Genomic DNA, 20,076 nt, shown 5'->3' with positions numbered 1-20,076 from the left:
ACGAGAGATTTATAAAGCTGCAGCATAGCCTCACAGCTCTTGACATCAATCCCCTTAATAACGAAGGCCAACCACACCTTCTTCTCCAACCTCCCAACTTGCATAGCAACCTTGATGGTCTCTATGGATCTCTACTTCAACACTGGTAAGAATTCTAACATAAACTACATTATCTCCCTTCAAGCTTGACCTTCTGGAATGAACTCAGTCAAGTTTATTGTCGTCTGATTGTACAAGAACAACCTGATGAAACAGCATTCTCTGGTCCTTGGTCCAAAAACACGCAGACACACAACCATACGTAACACACACACTCACGAACAGATGATATATTTCCAGGACAGGTATTTAATATATGCAAATAAACAAATGAATATTGTTTCGTGACTATAACAGTCTTGGAGGGTCAGTGTGAGCAGTACCTTTGGTCGTTCAGTGTTCTCTCTGCCCATGGGAAGAAGCTGTTCCTCAGCTTGGTGGTGTTGGCTCTGATCCTCCTGGAGCTCTTCCCCCGATGGGAGCAGCTGAAAGATGCAGTGTGCGAGGGTGGAAGGGGTCCTCGATGATTTTGCATGCCCTCCTCAGACAATCCTGGTCAATCACATCAATGGGAGGGGAGGAGGGAGACTCTAGTGATCCTCTCTGCCGATCTTCTGGTCCTGTGATTGCCTCCGGTCCATTCCTCAGCAGCAACCATACCCACACTGTGGTGCAGCCGGATGCTCTCGATCGATCTCCTGTTGAAGGTTGACATAAGATGGCTGGTAGCCTTGCCTGCTTCAGTCTTCTCAGGAAGTGCAGTTGCTGTTGCACCTTCCAGACAAGTGAGGGGCTGTTGAGTGTCCACGATAGGTCACGAGTTACGTGAACTCCAAGGAACTTAGTGCTCTACGTGAACTCCAAGGAACTTAGTGCTCTCCACTACAGAGTTGTTGATGTGTAGTGAAGGGTGGTCGTTCCTGGTCCTCCTGAAGTCCACGATCATCTCCTTTGTCTTGTTCACGTGGTGACTCAGGTCGTTGCCCTCACACCATATCATGAGATTTTCCACCTCGTCTCTGTAGGGCGACTCCTCACTGTGGCTGTTGAGGCCGACGACTGTCGCATCACCTGCCAACTTGGACCCAGGTCTGGCGATGCCGCCGTGGGTCAGTAGCGTGAACTGGAGTGAGCTGACCGCACAGCTCCGAGGTGTGCCAGTGCTCAGCGTGACGGCTTTGGTCATGTGCTTTTGTTTGGTCAAAGTGCTCCTTCTCTCTCTTGCACTCAGACCAGACATTTCTGAGTGTTAATACTAAATCCAATTTGGAAGAATCCAATGGCAAAATTAAGTGAGGGTCTTCCAAAGACTCTGGCTTAGAGCTGTTCAGTCTTACATTTACCTGAATTAGCTCTCAGTATTAGGAATGGCCACTGTTGGCAATTACCATCAAAGGAGTTCACTTAGGACTGATAAATACAGAGAAACTTTTGGTATCCAAGATTCAAGCAACCGGCATAAAAAATTAGGAAAATAAATTAAAAAATTAAAATTAATAAGAATAAAATCATAGGTTAAAAATATAAAATTGTAAATGTTCTCTGAAGTAACACATAAACCTTTGGTGAAGATGGGAGCAAATATTCAGCCAGCAGAGGGAGGGCCTCGGCCAGGCTTTGCTTGTAGCAGCTGTTTGAATGAAGTTGTGTGAAACAGCGAGGCCGTCGCCCAGGATGAAGAGCTGGTTGATGCCGCTCTCCCTTGAGGCGACTCCCTTAAAGTTGCTCCTTATTCCTGCTTAGTAAGAGTTACCCCTGGTCAGAGGCTTTACCTGTAAACTTGGTGGAGAGGTGGGGGGGGGGGTTAATTATCTGTAATGTTCACCTTTCAGGCGGCTCTATGGAGGGGAGGAACCTGCAGATGCAGTGGTGGTTAAATGTTTTCAAAGAATGTGGTTGAAAATAAAGTAAAATGCTTTTAAGGTTTATTTATTCGTGCAAGTTGGTTCAGCTCACTTTTGTCTTTTAAACTGTTCATTCTTAAAGCAGATGCATTAGTTCGGCATTGTAAGTCTCAAACAACTGGAAATACACTTATCCGGCATCTACCAAATCCCCATCGGTGGCGGATACTGGGGGTTTTACCGTATAATCTAAATGATCTTATTCACAGCCAAAAAAATATAGGAATTGTACATGCAGACGGAAGAACTTCGGAGTCAGAATGAACTTTACTACGAGATGACGTGACTTGTCAGAAAACAAACGGTTTGGGGTTGTGATTTTTTTTAAGTACATTTTTAAAAATCGGATTTTCTCCCTTATCGCTACTATAGTTAAGGCAACATAGTGGTTGAGCCTTACATCGTTACCATGTTTGATTATCCTGGCAAAAGGTTGTCTGTTACATTCTACCTCACACTTTTCCACCTAAGCAATTCTGTTTTTTCCCTGATATGTGCACATGCGAGTCCCGCCTTGGCATTTTACCCCCTTCCTCACAGCTTGGCATGGGTTACCTTCGTTCATTGCTGTAGGCTGCAGCTAGTTCGAACCTAGTTTCACCAGACCTGAGGCCAGTGGCAGATTACACATTAGGCTAAGTAGGCGTAAGCCTCAGGAGAGGAGAAGCCTGAGAGCAAAATCAAAATAGCTTAATTGAGTGTACACATGAGTATTTTGGATGATATTTCAGTGCCTTTGCATGTACCTTTTTGATATCTAATTTGTTTTCTCAATTAGATTTAGATTTCAGATGAATTGTCGGAGTACATATGTGACGTCACATACAACCCTGAGATTCCTTTTTCCTGCAGGTGTGGCAGAATTACCACTTATTGGTAGTGCAAAAAATTAACTGCACACTGCAAACAGATAACGAATGTAAACAAACTGACTGTGTGAAACAGAGAGAGCAAAAAGAAAATCAATAGAGTGCACGAGAATCTTTAAATGGGTCCCTGATTGGGTTTGTCGTTGAGGAGTCTGATGGTGGAAGGGGAACAGCTGTTGCTAGACCCGGTAGGGGGTGAGTCTGGTGGTCCCTAGATCTCTTTCCTGACGGTAGCACCAGAACGTGTGCTGGGTGGTGTGACAGAGTATATCTATATATGTTTTAGGGGAAATACATTGGGAAAGGTTTGTTAGAGTAAGCTACATACAAATACTTTAAAACAGATTTTATTTGAAATACTGGAGCTCTTGCCCCAGGCTAGACATATCGGCTTTTGCAAGAGCTTTGGAGAATGCTCAAGAGACTTCACTAATGAATTGTTGATTACAAAAGGTAACAGATGAAAAATATTGTCTGAGCCACCTTCTGTCTGGAGTAGAGCTTGCTGTTCTAAGAGGGTCATGTGATTTTGCAAGTAAAGAGCGTCAAACAGGCTTTCTCTCTAAGAGAGAGAAAGTCAGATAGACAGAGACAGAGATCATTTTACAGTGTTATAGCCAGCAGAGGCAGCTGGGACTGGAACAAGACAAGCTGGCAAGCTTGTGGAAAACCCCATTTGGAAGATGGCCTGGTCAAAACCCTTGTGGTTCATGCAAGAGGAGAGGACTGGTTGTCTAATGTTTCACTTGGAATAAGATAAACAAGAAGGAACTCTGTAGTGACCTGAAAGAAAGAGGTCATCACCTGGAGAACCCTGAAGGGGCAAGTTTCGTCAGCAAATCATTGAAGTGGTTGATGGAAGTAAATCAGTTGTGGGTATCCAACAAGCAACAAATCTCTCTCTGAAAACCAACAAGAACCTTCCTGAGAACCAAAGCCTGGTGAACCTTATAAATGTTAAATTCTGTGCACAGTATAAGAATTGCCTGCAACCAGTGAACTTTGAGGAATGAGAAGTGGGATTGGATTGTGAACCAAAGAATTTTTCTTAACTTACATACACATGCGCTTAGAATTAGAAGGAGGTTAAGTTAGGTTAGTTAATAGTGATAAGTTAAAGTGTGATTCTGTTTTCATGTTTAAAGATTATTAAAAGCAAGTTTTGTTTAAGTAACCATTTGTTTTGGTGAATATCTATTGCTGCTGGGTTTTGGGGTCCTCTGGGCTCATAAAAGTGGTTTGATGATCGCTGCTGCTCTCCGACGTTTCCTGTAGATGTATTCGATGGTGGGGGTGGGTTTTGCTGTGTCCACAACCTTTTGGCGGGCTTTACGCTCAGGGGTATTGGTGTCCCCATTACCAGACTGTGATGCAGCTGGTCAGCACACTAGGCTCCAAACATATAAGCATTTAAAAGTAACGCTTTGAGGACTTTGCATCCGCGAGATTGTGTTTACCATGTTGACGTTATGATGCCGTGAGTTGGCGTTAACGTATGTGTTGTAAGGTAAAACATCATGAGATGGGAATGTGTAGGGAGTTACCCTGTACAGGGCAGTAACAAGAAGGGGAGGTGTCCTTGTACTCCTGTTAGGTAAAACATCATGAGATGGGATCGGAGAAGGAGTCACCCAGTACTAAGGAGTAACAGAATGCATCCTTGTACTTACAAGATAAGAGAGACATTGATGGATTGAGAGGCAGGAAGCTAGCAGGGAAAGGATAGCAACAGTTTAAGAGAGACATTGATGGATTGAGAGGCAGGAAGCTAGCAGGGAAAGGATAGCAACAGTTTTAGTCATTGGACAAGTAATGATATGATGATGTTCTAAGCATGTATCCAAGGGTATAAAAAATCACCATTTTGCTGATAACGGCAGAATGCATTCTCCGACTAACTTTGTTAGTCGCAAGTGTTACAATCCGGTAATAAAGAACAAAGAACCCTGATTTCGACTCAGCCTGGTGTTTGTCTCACTCATTCATGAACAAAGCAGACCTAACAATTTGGTGACCCCGACGTGATGGGTGAGTGAACACTGGACGACGGTTTCTGTTTTTTCTGACAATCATCTCAGCCGGCTGATAAAAAGGTCCAGAGAAGCCTGTTTTAACAAAATTCTCTTTTTTTAAAAAAAAATCTTTATGATTGTCAGTAAGAACTGGAGATCGGACAAATTAGACGACCACAATTGAAGGTCGCATGCCAGGATTGTAACACGTAAGTGATTACAGACAAGATAAAAGTCCTTAAGGTGTTTGAATGACATTTATTAAGTGCTTCGCAAGAAACTACTAGAGTTTAAAAGTCTTTATTGTGTCGTTGCAAAGTCCAATAGAGTGAGAAGGTGGTCTATAAACAATTGAGGACCTGAGTTTTCTGCCCTAAACTGGTTATTAAGAGGAGAAATCTCCCACGTGAAGGTTGGGCTTTGAAAGAAAACAAAGGTTCAGGCTTATTGGCCTCAATTGTATCTGAGAGACTGACTTATAAATGTCCGGTAGGTATGATAATGTCTGTACACTTGAGAAGTTAAGAATTTATTTCCCCAATTTGCCGTGGTGGAATACCACAGCAGACACTAGAGACCTTGAGACAACAAAAAAAGTACTCAGGGACGCCTGCCTGGTGAACAAGAACGACGACAGAAGGCTGCGACAGCTGTGTCCGGATCAGGTAGGAGATATTAATGAAAAAGTTGACAAACTCCTAAGAGACACCCAGTTTATTCGAAATACTTTTGATAAGTTAAATGAGGGTATTCCCAACATCACCAAGGAGATAAAGTTACGTAAATTCATAGATTGGTACAGGGAAACAGGACAAAAGTATAGCCCAAATATTTGGTTTTCTAGTTGTAATTTAACTTTCAGACCCCTTTGGGAAAACAGAGAGTGGAAAACGAGCAATCAGAGTATACAGGACAGTCTGAAGTCAATTGGAGGACAAGACTTCGAGACTGTTCTTTTAAAAGATATTAGTCATCCAGCTTGCAAGGGGACATTTTTAAAAGCAATTTTCGTTGACATAGATCCCCTAAACAGACAAAAACCTAAATTAAAACAGGCATTAGAAAGCGGTCCCGCAGCTATGGCTGTACAGTTGCCTGCTGAGACTTTTGACCAAGTTATTAAGGAAATTAATCAGGAATTAGAGGAGCGAAATACCAGTAATGCGGCATTGGGAAAACAAAAAATGCTCCGAAAATGTGTAGACCGCTGGAGGAAGAGGGGTTGGTTACCCGGGGGCACTGAGATGTTCCTGACAGGTGAGAGAAAAAAAAAATTTTAAAACGTAGAGGCTTAGATAAGCTGGAAGAAACAAAACACAGAAGGGAAAGGAAAAGTGCCTGTTTCCAGTTTCCAGCCACGAAGTGTCCGGGTTTGCTCTCTCCCTCCCTCCTTTCACCCTCCCCCCTCTCTCTTCTCTCCCCCTCTCTCTCTTCTCCCCCCCCCTCCTCTCTCACCCACTCCCCCTCCCAATCCCAATCTGTGGCGGTGCTGCCCTGAAATCCCCAGGTTGGGCAGGGCAGAGAAATACAATTTGGTTTTAATTTTGTGCCCACAATTCCAGCTCCGCATCAAATGGGATCCTGTTTTATCCTCTCTCCCTCCCTTTTTCCCGCACCCCCACCATTGCGGGATCAGGGCAGACATTGTGGGCTGACGTGTAGCTCACTCGAGGTGAGATGGGAAGGAAGGAGTGATAGTTCCCAGTGGTGGGAGACCCAATCTGATCCAGACCAGTGATCACAGGATGAGAACCTTTTAAAACCTTTGAAACGAAAGTGTTAATCTGAAGACTTTTCTCCCAGTGGGGCCAGTGCAAGGCATTTTCTCTCTCTATCTCTTGTGCTCTGTGTATCTGCCTCTCTATCTCTTTCTCTCGCTATGCTCTCTCTCTCTCTCTCTCTCTCTCTCTCTCTCTCTGACACCCCAGATGGGATCCTGGAGTCACGTCCCTTATATCCAGATATTGAGACACTGGGGTGTGACAAGAACCTCGGGAATAGGGACACATCAGACGAGGTACAGGCCCCTTTAATAAAAATAGAAGGGGGAGTAATAGATGTAGAGACCCCTCTGGAGTCTAAGAAAATAGAAAAGGAGTTAGAGATACAGAAATGGAACATGAAAAAGGTTCAGGATAACATTAAAAACTTAAACAGAGATATTAATGTGCTGGGGCAGATCAGTGAGGATCAAAAAGAATTAATGGTAGGTGTATTTAAGGAAGTGGAAAAGATAAGTACAACACTGTCAGGAGAAATTAAAGCTGAAGGAATGGTAATAGGAGTAAAGGACGAAAAGTGTAGTACAGATGAGGAAACGAGATACGATCCACCATGGGAGGAAAGTAAAAGGAAAAGACTCGGGAGGGAGAAAAATAGACATGCCTACCTGGACATAGTTAGAACAAAAGAGAAAGATGTGAAACAACTAAACTATGGCCGAAAAGATTATCTTAGAGATGAACGTGACCAATATACCTTTGACCCTGAGACATTGGAAGCTGATAGGGACAGTGACAGTGACGAAGAAGAGTCAGAACAAGGTGGGATAAATAAATGCATGCCAAGAGTAAAGAAGGAGCAGAAATCCCCAAAATTGAGATATCAATGCCCATTACTGATCACGGGACGGGGAACTCAAAAATATGTACCCTGGTCACGAATGGACTTAGAGAGTTTAATGAAAAAACTACCTCCGTTGAGTAATGGGGCTAGTCCATGGATTTCTTGTTTTGAGCGAGAAACCTGCCAAGAACAATTAGCACTCGCAGATGTCAGAACTATCATGATAAAATTAAAGGCAGAAGGGGCCCTGAAGCAAATAGAGAGAATTGTAAGAAGCAGTAAATTGGGGGATGAAATAGAATTTAACCCACTTCGGAATAAATTTTGGGAAGCACTTAGAGAAACATTTCCTACACCCTATAGTTTGGATGCCTTGGTAACCCTTCAACTAAAGGAAGGAGAGACTGCACACGAGTATTTCACTCGAGCATGGGACTTATGGGAAACAGGGACTGGAGAAAGACCCGACCACAGCCCCTTAGGAAGGGCTCACTTTCGTAATGGGATAATAAACGGACTACCTGCTACGGTTCAAGCAAAATTAAGGGACATTGTGGGATTAGAGACAATGTCAGAGGATTTGTGGAAAAGACACCTGACACATGCAATCAAACGACATCGTCAATCAGAGCATGCTAAGTCAGAAAGTGCGTCCCAGAAGGAGGTGGACAAGACAACCGATAAATTGGTGAGAGCCATAGAAAATATAGGGGTTAAATTAGCGGCCCAACAGATAGTCCCACAGGTCATGGGGCCAGTGATAAATCCGGGACCCCAAGTAAGAAATGGTTGGGAAAGACAGCTAGGTACAATGTATAGAGGGGAACATGCAGTATGCTGGTACTGCCAAAATCCTGGACACTACCAGCGGAACTGTCCGGAGGCTGGGAGAGCAAGGGGAAAAAGATTACCCTCTATTAGAGGCTATCGGGGAAGAGGAGGAAACTTAAGAGGACAAGCAAGGGGTAGGGATGGACACATTGATGGGCCCCAGAGAATCGGGGGGTGGCAGAGTGATCAACAAGTCCAGGCACCTCAGTGTAATGACTATATTGAGGAAGGTGCTGAATTTGATTATTGAAGGTGCCCTGGAGAATCAAAAATCACGTCTCCCTGGGAGCCACCAAAAATTTGGGGGACGGTAAATGGAGAAAAAATTGAATTTATGGTTGACACAGGGGCAGCAGTTACGACAGTGATTAAAACACCCCCAGGGAGCACATTTTCGGGCAAAACATTATCTACAATAGGATTCTCCGGGATAAGGGAAACACAGCCCTATACAGATAACATCGACATGACATTTGGACGACAAAGGGTTAAAACGCCTGTCCTGGTTGTGCCAAGTTGCCCCATTAATTTATTAGCAAGGGACATTCTTACCAAACTAGGAATAACCATACAATGTTCTGAGAAGGGCCTTCGGTTAACATACCCAGGGGATACAATAAGAAGGGGAGGACAGTTTATAGTAATGACCCCATCTAACGCTTCAGAAGACTCTGTGGAGGTTAGTATTTTCTGGAGTCGGCTACTGTATGATGAACCAGGCCCAGGGCTGATTAAACAGTTTTTTGAGTGGAGGGCCAGTATTCCACGGTATGGGGATTACCATTATCCACTAGATCCTATGCATGTTACATTAAACTACACCATCCACCCGGACCAGGAATATGAGGAGAGGTGGGACTCTCTAAAAGAAGGGAAGACAGAAACGATACATTGTCCATTTATCTTTGTAGGTAAGGAGGGAATAGCTGCTATGGTTGTCATGACAGAAGAACAAATGGAGTGGTTCTGCTTAGGAGTAGAAAGTGTGCCTCATGTGACCTTGGGTATTGACAAAGATCATCACGCTCGACAGCTGGGTCCGATGGTAAAGGAAGCGATAGGGTGTGAATACAGGCAGACAGAAATCCCGGGATATTCCACCTCGGAGGGAGGAAAATTTGTCAGACTGAATATTGAAGCATGGGACCAGGTAGTGAATGAGAAAGTAGAAAGAGACCGAGCCATAGAAGGAGAAAATATTGATCACAGAGACTCAGACAAATATCTTTCTAATCTGAGTCCACATATATGGACAACGGGGCCCTATGATGTGGGAGTAATAAAAGGAGAGGTATTTCTAGAATTGGCCAACCCCGGGCAGAAACCAATATGGAGAAAACAATACCGCTTGTCGCCCAGTCAGGAGGAGGGTATTAAAGGAACGATAGAAGGGTTAATGGAGTCAGGGGTTTTAAGGGCGGCACCTGACAGTATGTGGTACACGCCCATCATGCCTGTTCCCAAACCGGGTAGAAAAGACTGGAGGATGGTACACGACCTCCGGGAGATTAACTTGGCTACCAAGACCATCGGGAGACCAGTCCCAGACCCATATGTAGCACTTAGGGCTCTGAGTCCGGAGCACAAATACTATACTGTCATTGATCTGGCAAACGCATTCTTCTGCTTGAAATTAGCTGAGGAATGCCAAGACTGGTTCACTTTCACTTACCAAGCACATCGGTACACATACACTAGATTACCTCAGGGTTATAAGGACAGTCCAGGACTGTTCAATCAGGCCCTTAGCGAAATCCTAATGAAATTAAAGCTCCCGGAAGATGTTACACTGATTCAGTATGTAGACGACCTACTATTAGCAGGGAAAACGCCACATGGGTGCCTGACAGGGCAGCCAAACAGGTTACTGGTTATCATGAACATATACAGGGTATGATTTTGAGGTCCCATAACAAAAAAAAAATGAATCTGAAACTAAGGAGACTTGTAGCAGATTGCATGACTACACAGATGAGTTTTGTGGAGGAAGAGTGCTGTACAACTGGCTCCCCGCTAACTGGGATGGTCGGTGTGCTCTAGTAACCCTTAATGCGCCAGTGCTGATTGTCAAAATGCAGGAGGGAGACGAGGATTCCCTAGAATTGCGCCACACAGAGAGTTGGCTGTGGAGAAAAAGGAGGAGTGTTGGACTCTTGGGGCCGGGAGCAAGGAACCCTGATGGGGTATGGATTGATGCCATTGGCCAAGCCCGGAATATTCCGGACGAATTTAAATTAGCCGATGAGATTGCAGCTGGGTTTGAAAGCTTTCCTGTTTTTAGTGCAATATTTCCCATCACTGTAAATAAGAATGTTAATAGGATCAACCTTATTCACTATAATGTCCAGCGCCTTGCAAATTTGACCAGGGACGTTGTTGAGGCAATACATCAACAACTGTCAGAAACTTCCCTTATGACACTTCAGAATAGGATAGCGATTGATATGGTCCTGGCAGAGAAAGGTGGAGTGTGTGCTATGTTTGGAGATCTATGCTGCACTTCTATCTCTAATAACACAGGGCCAGATGGATCACTCACTAAGGGGTTAACGAAACTTAGGGCATTGGCGAAAGAATTAAAAGCCCAGTCTGGAGTCTCCAATCCTGTTTTATCCTGGTTACAGGGAGTGTTTGGGAGATGGAGCACATTGTTAGGACAACTTTTGCTGGGTTTGTTCATTTCTGTATCAATTTTTATCACTTGTGGCTGTTGTTGTATTCCATGCATTCGAACGCTGGTCACGAGGACCATAGAGAAAGCCTTTGCTGACCGTGATGAACTGCCTCCGAAATATCAAGCTGTGCAGGCTGTGGAGCAAGACTATCTCACATTACAGGAGACGGAGAAAGTTGCTGAGATCGATCTGGAGTCTGAAGGGGAATGTGATGGGAAGGAGGGATTGTGAATTAGATTGTTACACATATAATTTTAACCTTGCTTGTAACCCAAATATTATAACATTGATTGTAACACAAACATTATTAATCAGATTGTAGAACAAGTATTATGAATTAGATTTTAGACCATATGTTAACTTGGGAATTTACTAATGTACGGGGGGTTAGCTAGTTTTTTGCTTGGGGGCAAATGGGATGAAACTTGTAAACGGGCAATGGGATCGGGGTGACGGATGGGGGGTGTACGCAAAGGAGGGTTGGGGGAGCCCTCGCCCACCAGCCGAACTACCCTGTGAACAGAACCCGTATAGAGCTTGGCAATAATAGGCGAAATAATGTAACGCGGTGGTAGCATAGTCAGGGCGAGATTGTCCTCTAAAGAGGACAAAGGAGGGATTGTAAGGTAAAACATCATGAGATGGGAATGTGTAGGGAGTTACCCTGTACAGGGCAGTAACAAGAAGGGGAGGTGTCCTTGTACTCCTGTTAGGTAAAACATCATGAGATGGGATCGGAGAAGGAGTCACCCAGTACTAAGGAGTAACAGAATGCATCCTTGTACTTACAAGATAAGAGAGACATTGATGGATTGAGAGGCAGGAAGCTAGCAGGGAAAGGATAGCAACAGTTTAAGAGAGACATTGATGGATTGAGAGGCAGGAAGCTAGCAGGGAAAGGATAGCAACAGTTTTAGTCATTGGACAAGTAATGATATGATGATGTTCTAAGCATGTATCCAAGGGTATAAAAAATCACCATTTTGCTGATAACGGCAGAATGCATTCTCCGACTAACTTTGTTAGTCGCAAGTGTTACAATCCGGTAATAAAGAACAAAGAACCCTGATTTCGACTCAGCCTGGTGTTTGTCTCACTCATTCATGAACAAAGCAGACCTAACAGTGTACACTGGTTAAAGGCAGGGAGCAAAGTCTGTTGGAGCATGTGAAATCTATAAAAGAGGATGGTAAACAGAGACGTTACTTAAGTAAGTCAATATTTTGCTGCTCCCTTATAAATGGCAAGAAGTTCAGGAGAAGTTGCCTGTGTTATTTCTCCAAGCACGGGTAAGGGATTCTGTTTTAATTGCAAACTGCTTTCAAGTGAAGACCCTGCTTGATTACTCGACGACACCAGTCAGAACAGGATGACATGAAAGGGTTAAATTTCTTGTTTTATACATGGAGTAAACTATACATAGTGCAACATGTACATAGCTACTTAACATAATGTTACTTTATTTTATTCTACAAAGGGTGGGGCAGAGGAGCAAGGTCAAGGGGAGCCTTACTAAACCTCAGCCTATGGAAAATACACATAAACTATTCACTGGCTATTATCCATTCATTAATCCATTGTTATGTAACAATTCACACACACTATGCTACAAAAGTAATAATCCACCGTGTATTTAATACCCAAGGCCACAGTAATGAATAGGTGGCAGGAGATGCTGAATCATGTGGTCAGAATACAGGATAGGGAGGATGTGGTTTGAAGCAAAATTAGATAATAATGGTGGCAAACCAAGGATTGATACACTGCTAAGGGATGTGATTGATTGAACAAGCAAGGTTAGAATTTAACATTAAAAGAGGATGCTTGCTGTGATCAGTGGACAGTCAAGTGACTGGTCTTCATTGATTTGCCTCCGCTTTTGTTTGTAAATAAACGTTTCTGGAGAATTCTCCATGTTCCCTGACTAATTTTTGCACAACACAAAACCACAGCAAGCCTAGGGGCCCACCAATGCCTGGGCGTGCTTCTGGATTCATGGGCGAGATCAAGGCGGAACTGCTTCATAAAATGCGGCAGGAGTTACCAGGCCAGCGGATGGATGGCATGCTTGTGAAACGGGATGTCTTCAAGACAGGACAATGAGAACCTCTGCGTCCAACCGCCATTGGTAGCGCCGTGGGTGCTGCACAATTGCTCAGCAAAAGGAGATGTTAAGGCACTCCTTCCGTCTGATGCCCTTGGACAAGGTGCAGGACCTGCTTAGCCTCTCAGTCAGGGTCATGTGAAGCCATGGATGGTGGATGGTTTTTACAAGCAGATTCTACAAATTGGAATCAATGGTTGTACAACTAAAAATGCTGGGCAGACGAAGCTGCGGATCAATGGCCAGGGTTTCCATCCAGTACAGACATTGCGACTGAAGGCAACGGGAAACCACATCAGTATTTTTCCCTTGTATAATCACGAGCATCACATCGACTATGGTCTCGGCTCTTTTCTTTTCAAGATATTTTTTATTGAAGTTTACAAATAATACAAAAATTAAACAGTACAATTATGTAATGAGATACAAATTACAAGAAAGAGATCAATTCAAAACTCCAACCATATACAAAGTTGGGGAAAAAGTAGCGTGTGGGTGTCAAGGGGCATCAATCTGGATGGCAACCTTAAAACTTTAGATTGTGGCAAAGGTCCACAAAAGGGCCCCACGTCTTTAGGAAATTAGTATTTGAATCTTTAATGGTCAAATCTAATTTGTTTACTAAACAATACCATATCATTTAACCATTGTGTATGAGTAGATGAGGTATTATCTTTCCACAATCTATGACAGAGTATATATATGTGTGTTTCTGGGAGATAAATTGGGAAAGGTTTGTTAGAGTAGGTCACATGCAAACACTTTAAAACAGATCTTATTTGAAATACTGGAGGCATAGAGTGCTCCAGAGATGTCACTAATGGATTCTTGTTTACCAAGGCAACAGGTGAAAGAGCAGGCTGGAGCCACTATTCTCACCAGGAGAGTTTTGCTGTTGTAAGATGGTCATGTGGTTTTGCAAGCAAAGAAAAAGAAAATCAAACAGACTTTCTCTCAGTCTCAGTGTGTGTGAGAGAGAGGGGCGGGGAGGGAGAGAGAGAGAGAGAGAGAGAGAGAGAGAGAGAGAGAGAGAGAGAGAGAGAGAGAGAGAGAGAGAGAGAGAGAGAGAGAGATCGAGATCATTTGACAGTGTCAGCCAGCATAAGTTACTGGGACTGAAACGGGACAAGCTGGAAAGCTGGATGGCCTGGTCAAAGCCCTTGAGGTTCATGCAAGAGGAGAGAACTGACTGCCTAATGTTTCACATAATAAGTGAAATAAGTGAAACAAAAAGGAACTCTGTGATGACCTGAAAGAAAGAGGTTATCATCCGGAGAACCCTGAGGGGGTAAGTTTCATGAGCAAGACATCAGCAAAAGTGGAGTTGTGGATGTCCTGGAACAACAAATCTCTCTCTGAAAACCGACAAGAACCTTCCTGAGCGGTAACCATTTACCTTTCAAGCACCAAAGCCTGGTGAACTTTATAAATGTTAAATTCTTTGCACAGTATAAGAATTTCCTGCAACCAGTGAACTTGGAGGAATGAGAAGTGAGATTGGGCTGTGAACCAAAGAACTTTTCTGAACTTACACAGAGGGGGGAGCCAGGTATTGGAACTGGGGTGTGAGGAGGGCGCTGAAGGGTTCCTGATCGTGTCAGAGGTTCGGATCTGGAGCCATTGGTTTGGACAGGACTCTGCAGGGGCTGCGGAAGAGCTGGAGGCGAATCTACAGACACTTGGTGACTCTGGGGGGGGGTCTCCTTTTTGCTTCTCTCTCTCTCTGGACTGTAAGAAGCGCTCCAGGGAATTCCTGCCGGTGGCAAATCTGTCTGCCTTGCAGCAGGCAAAGAGAAATTTTATGTAATAGGATGCCGTTTTATACTGTGATAATAAATTTAATCTTGAAAATTCAATTCCATTTTCAGTCAACCAAATGTAACCAAAAAAAATGAACTGACGCATAATGACCAACCAATAAAATTGGGAAATGCCAACCTGCCATTCACAGTCTCACCTCAAAAAGAGGCCTTAGCTGGAGAAGAGGCCAGGACTCCAATTTGGAGGGTCATGGACTGTGACAGATGGGGAGACGTGATTGCCCACTCTGAATGGCAAGACACATGAATGAATGAACTGTTAACACCCAGGGTTAGCTCTGCCATAATCTAATCCATCCTGGTTGATTTTCCATTAATTATAGCTATTAATTCAAGGACATGAATATGATTCAAATTAGCAAAATGGAAAAAGAACTGCCCAATAATATAATGCCAGAAAAATTCGGAAGTTGTCTTCCCCTCACTGTCTTGACTAATTTTTCTTGAGCTTCTTGTACTGATTCTCTTCTGCAGACTTTCTTTTCTTTAAATATCGTTGTAAATGGTTTATGCTGAACTGGGTCAGGCGGAGCCATTCTGGAAACAGATTTTCCATTAAAAAGTGCTGAAGGAAGAGAAAGAGTTCTGTCAGAATGTCCGCCAATCCATGCCCGAACGATGACTGTGAATCCTCGAGCAAGCTGCTGGACTCTCCTTGGCCAGAGGCAGGAGTGTAAAGCACTGAGGATGATTCCCCTATTGGGATAGGTTTGTACATTCATATCACATACAGCTGGGCAGAGAGTCCAAAAGTGAGTGAAACATTGTTGGAATAGGGTGTGAGTGGCGTTATTTGGATTGGACGAGCTCCCCTCCTGATGGGAGGCTTGCTCGGAAAGTCATGAGGAGCAGGGTCCTTGGCTGTGCAGACTCAGAATTGTCTTGACTGTAGAAATCAGAATGGTGGGCGGGAATTCTTCTGCCTGGAGATCATTGTCAAGTGGAGATCCACAGGGATCTGTTCTGGGACCCTCCCGCTCTTTGCGATTTTTATAAATGCCCTGGGCGAAGAAGTAGCGGAATGGGACAGTAGACGTGCAGATCGCACCAGGTGTGGTGGATGGTGCTGAAGGCTGTTGTAGGTTACAACAGGATGTAAACACAAGTTTGGTGGAAACGTGGGAGATGGTGTTCTATTGGGAAGAATGAGAGGTGATGCCTTTTGGAAAGTCAAACTTGAAGGCAGAGTACACGGTTAATGGTTGGAGGAACAGAGAGGTCTTGGGGTCTAAATCCATCCTTCCCTCAAGGTCGCTGTGCAGATTGATAGGATCATTAAGAAGGCCTCTGGGATGCTGGGCTTCATTAATTGTGCGATTGAGTTCAGAGGTCATGAGGTCATGTTGCAATCTCTGGTGAGATCGTGTTCATTTCTGGCCACCTCATTATAGGAAGGATATGGAGAGTGGTTGTGTACAGTGGATCGGTTCTGGGACCTCTGCTTCTCGTGACTCGGATGAGGGGGTGTAGAAGGGTGGGGCTGGCAGGTTTGCAGGCGACACAAAGGTTGATGGGGTTGTGGCTAGCATGGAGGACTGTAGAAGATTGCAGAGGGACACTGATGGGATGTGGAGCTGGAGTTCAATCCGGAGAAGTGTGAGGTGGTACACTTTAGAAGGTCAAACTCGGAGGCAGAGTAGAAAGTTAATGGCAGGATTCTTGGTTGTGTGAAAGAGCAGAGGGATCTGGGGGGGTCCATGTCCACAGATCCCTGAACGTTACCTCACAGGGTAGTTAAGAAAGCTTATAGGGCATTAGCTTTCATAAGTCAAGGGAGGTAATGATAGATACAGCTCTACAAAACTCTGGTAAGACCATACTTGTGTCCATTTCTGGTCGCCTCATTACAGGAAAGACATGGAAGTGTTGGGAAGGGTGCAGAGGAGATTGACCAGGATGATACCTGGTTTAGAGAGTATGAGCAGAGATTAAGGGAGCAGGGGCTTTACTCTTTAGAGAGAGGGAGGATGAGAGGAGGCATGATAGAGGTATACAAGATAGTAAGAGGAATAGATGAAGTGCGTCCTTCCCAGGCACCACTACTCAATACAAGAGGGCAAGGCTTTAAAGTAGTGGGTGGGAGGTATTAGAGGAAGGTGTTTTTCACCCAGAGAAGGGTAGGTGCAAGGAATGCACACCCTGGGTCAGTGAGGGGAGAGGCAGGTACATTGGTGAATTCAAGAGACGACTGGACATTTAAAGTGGAGGGTGATGTGGGAGGCAGGGTCGAAAGGTCAGCACCTCATTGTGGGCCAAAGGGCCTGCACTGAGCTGTACTGTTCTATGTCCTAGATTCTAGCATGGGTTGAGCGTTGGTAGATTGGCAGGAAACAGAAAGAGGGAATAAAGGGGTCCAGTTCTGGTCAGCGACCGGTTACCTGTGGTGCGCTGCTGAGTTCAGTGTTGGGGCTGGTTCTTTTTATGCTACATATAAATAACTCAGATCATGGAGTAGGTGGCTTTGTGGCTAAATTTGCAGATGATACCCAAATAGGTGGTAGGGGAGATTAGGAGAAGGGGAAAAAGGTGGTGAATGAAATGCAATATTGGAAAGTGTACGGTCGAGGTAGAAGAAATAGATGGGCAGACTATCATCCAGATGAGGAGAAAATTCAAAATTCCGAGGTGCAAGGGGACTTGGGGGTCTTCGTGCGGGATACCCTAAAGGTTGACCTCCAGGCGGAGTTGGCGGTGAGGAAGGCGGATGTGATGCTGGCGTTCATTTCTCAAGGAAAAGCAGGCTGTGGGTGAGACCTCACTTGGGAGATGTTTATGGACTTGGGGGCTGTATTTGAGAAAAGACGTGCTGGTGTTGGAGAGGGTTCAGAGAAGATTTACAAGAATGATATCAGGAATGAAAGGGTGAGCATATCATGAATGATTGTCGGTTCTTGGACTGAATTCTTTGGAGAACAGAAGGACGAGGGACTCATAAAGGCACTTTGAATGCTGAAAGGCCTGGACAGAGTAGACGTGGCAAGGATTCTAGGATAAAGGAGCACAATTTCAGGATAAAATGGCGTCAATTTAAAGCAGAGATGCTGAAAAATTTATTTGTTCAGAGGGTCGTGAGACTGTGGAACTTGTTGCCACAGGCGGCTGTGGAAGCAAGGTCATTGGGTGTATTTAGGGCAGATTTTGACAGGTATTTGATTAGTTGGGGCATCAAGGGTTACGGGGAGAAAGCTGGGGAGTGGGGCTGTGAGAGAGGATGAGTCAGCTCATGATTAGAATAGCGGAGCAGGCTCGATGAGCTGACTTCTCCTCCTATATCTTGTGATCTTGTTTGAGGTGCCAGCATTCCATCATCCACATTTGGAACGTACCTGAAGTGCATGGGCTATGCATCCTTTTGCCTGGTCTGTTATCCCGACGGTGTTAAGAGCTTCACAGACGTAGTCATCTACTTTCTTCACAAAACCTCCGCTTTCTATATTATGCGTCATGTTGGTTGAAACCAAAAGGGGTTGAATGGACTGGAAAACAACAACCATCTCACTAACATCATTTTAAAATTTTCAGAAACAGAATCAGGATCTATTGTCATAAACAAGTCATGAAATTTGATGTTTTGCGGCAGCATCACTGGGCAAACATTCATATTATAACCATCTTATAACATTCCTGTAAAAATAAAAGTGCACAAAAATAAGGCAGTGTCTGTGGTTCATTGATCATTCAGGAATCTGATGGCGGTGGGGAAGAAGCCATCCTTGTGCCGCTGAAGGCTCATCTTTAGATCCTTGTACTTCCTTCCCGATGGTGGGGGTGGGGGGGTCTTTGAGGATAGAGGCTGCTTTTTTAAGACACCGCCTAATGTCAATGTCCTCGATAGTGTGAAGTCTGGTGCCCTCTGGAGTTTATTCTTGTCCTCCATAGGAGGTTTTTATGGAAAGATAAAATGTCAAGAGTGCCTTTACAAAGATTAACATGGAAGTATGATTTAGGAGGTTCACAACTTCTGAATTTTCATAATTATTATAAGGAGACACAGTTAAAGTTTATTAATAGAGTGTTTGATTTGGAAAGTCGATTGGTATGGGCAGATATTGAATTAAATGGAATTAATTAAGGGATCATTTTGTATACAAATGGAATTTGAAGTTGTTATGTAAATATAATTCACCAATTTTGATACATTTCATGGAAATATGGAATAAGATAAATGAAGAGAAACAGGTACATGTGGTAAAGTTTCTATGAAGACACCTTTGTGTCAGAATAAACTTTTTCCTTTTACAGTTAATCAACTTTTGAAAATATGGGATCAAAAAGGAGTTAAATTTGTACAGACTTGTTATGAAGCAGGTTATTTTATTACTTTTCAAAGAATGAAGGAAAAATATGAAATACCATTAAATACTCTTTTCTGTTATTATCAAGTTTGTTAATGGACAAAAGAGTCTGGAAAAACAACCAACTGAAAAACCTCACAAAGATAAGCGTATACAGAGCCGTTGTCATACCCACACTCCTGTTCGGCTCCGAATCATGGGTCCTCTACCGGCATCACCTACGGCTCCTAGAACGCTTCCACCAGCGTTGTCTCCGCTCCATCCTCAACATCCATTGGAGCGCTTTCATCCCTAACGTCGAAGTACTCGAGATGGCAGAGGTCGACAGCATCGAGTCCACGCTGCTGAAGATCCAGCTGCGCTGGATGGGTCACGTCTCCAGAATGGAGGACCATCGCCTTCCCAAGATCGTGTTATATGGCGAGCTCTCCACTGGCCACTGTGACAGAGGTGCACCAAAGAAAAGGTACAAGGACTGCCTAAAGAAATCTCTTGGTGCCTGCCACATTGACCACCGCCAGTGGGCTGATATCGCCTCAAACCGTGCATCTTGGCGCCTCACAGTTTGGCGGGCAGCAACCTCCTTTGAAGAAGACCGCAGAGCCCACCTCACTGACAAAAGGAAAAGGAGGAAAAACCCAAACCCAACCCCAACCAACCAATTTTCCGCTGCAACCGTGTCTGCCTGTCCCGCATCAGACTTGTCAGCCACAAACGAGCCTGCAGCTGACGTGGACTTTTACCCCCTCCATAAATCTTCGTCCGCGAAGCCAAGCCAAAGATGTGAAGTTGCCCAGACAGACTAATTTTGAAATTTTAATTATGGATGGTAGGAAAAAAATATTTATATCAGATATGTATCCATTAATAGAAAATAAAATGTTTAAGCCAGATTTACAAAAATCCAGGTTAAAATGGGAACAGAAATTACTCAGGAGAATTGGAGAAATTTGTGTAAAGAT

The 20,076-nt window shown here is 44.0% G+C and overlaps 1 protein-coding gene across 2 annotated transcripts in view; it reads right to left on the bottom strand.

Moving 5' to 3' along the window:
- Positions 1-13,349: 13,349 nt before the first annotated feature.
- LOC138754943 (very-long-chain 3-oxoacyl-CoA reductase-like) overlaps positions 13,350-20,076 on the bottom strand; it is a 74,943-nt gene continuing 68,216 nt past the window's right edge. Inside the window, exons 11-12 of one of the 2 annotated variants that reach the window (XM_069919979.1) lie at positions 18,146-18,295; positions 13,350-15,384 (exon numbers count right to left, since the gene is read on the bottom strand). In XM_069919979.1, coding sequence (XP_069776080.1) covers positions 15,253-15,384; positions 18,146-18,295 — 282 coding nt within the window. In that variant the 3' untranslated portion in view covers positions 13,350-15,252. The remainder of the gene's footprint in view (positions 15,385-18,145; positions 18,296-20,076) is intronic. The other variant, XM_069919980.1, reaches the window with a different exon arrangement.

This window comes from Narcine bancroftii, chromosome 2 (assembly GCF_036971445.1).
Source record: "Narcine bancroftii isolate sNarBan1 chromosome 2, sNarBan1.hap1, whole genome shotgun sequence".
NCBI classification, from domain to species: Eukaryota; Metazoa; Chordata; class Chondrichthyes; order Torpediniformes; family Narcinidae; genus Narcine; species Narcine bancroftii.
Note: the sequence above shows the minus strand (reverse complement) of the source record. Positions and strands in the feature narration are given on the sequence as shown.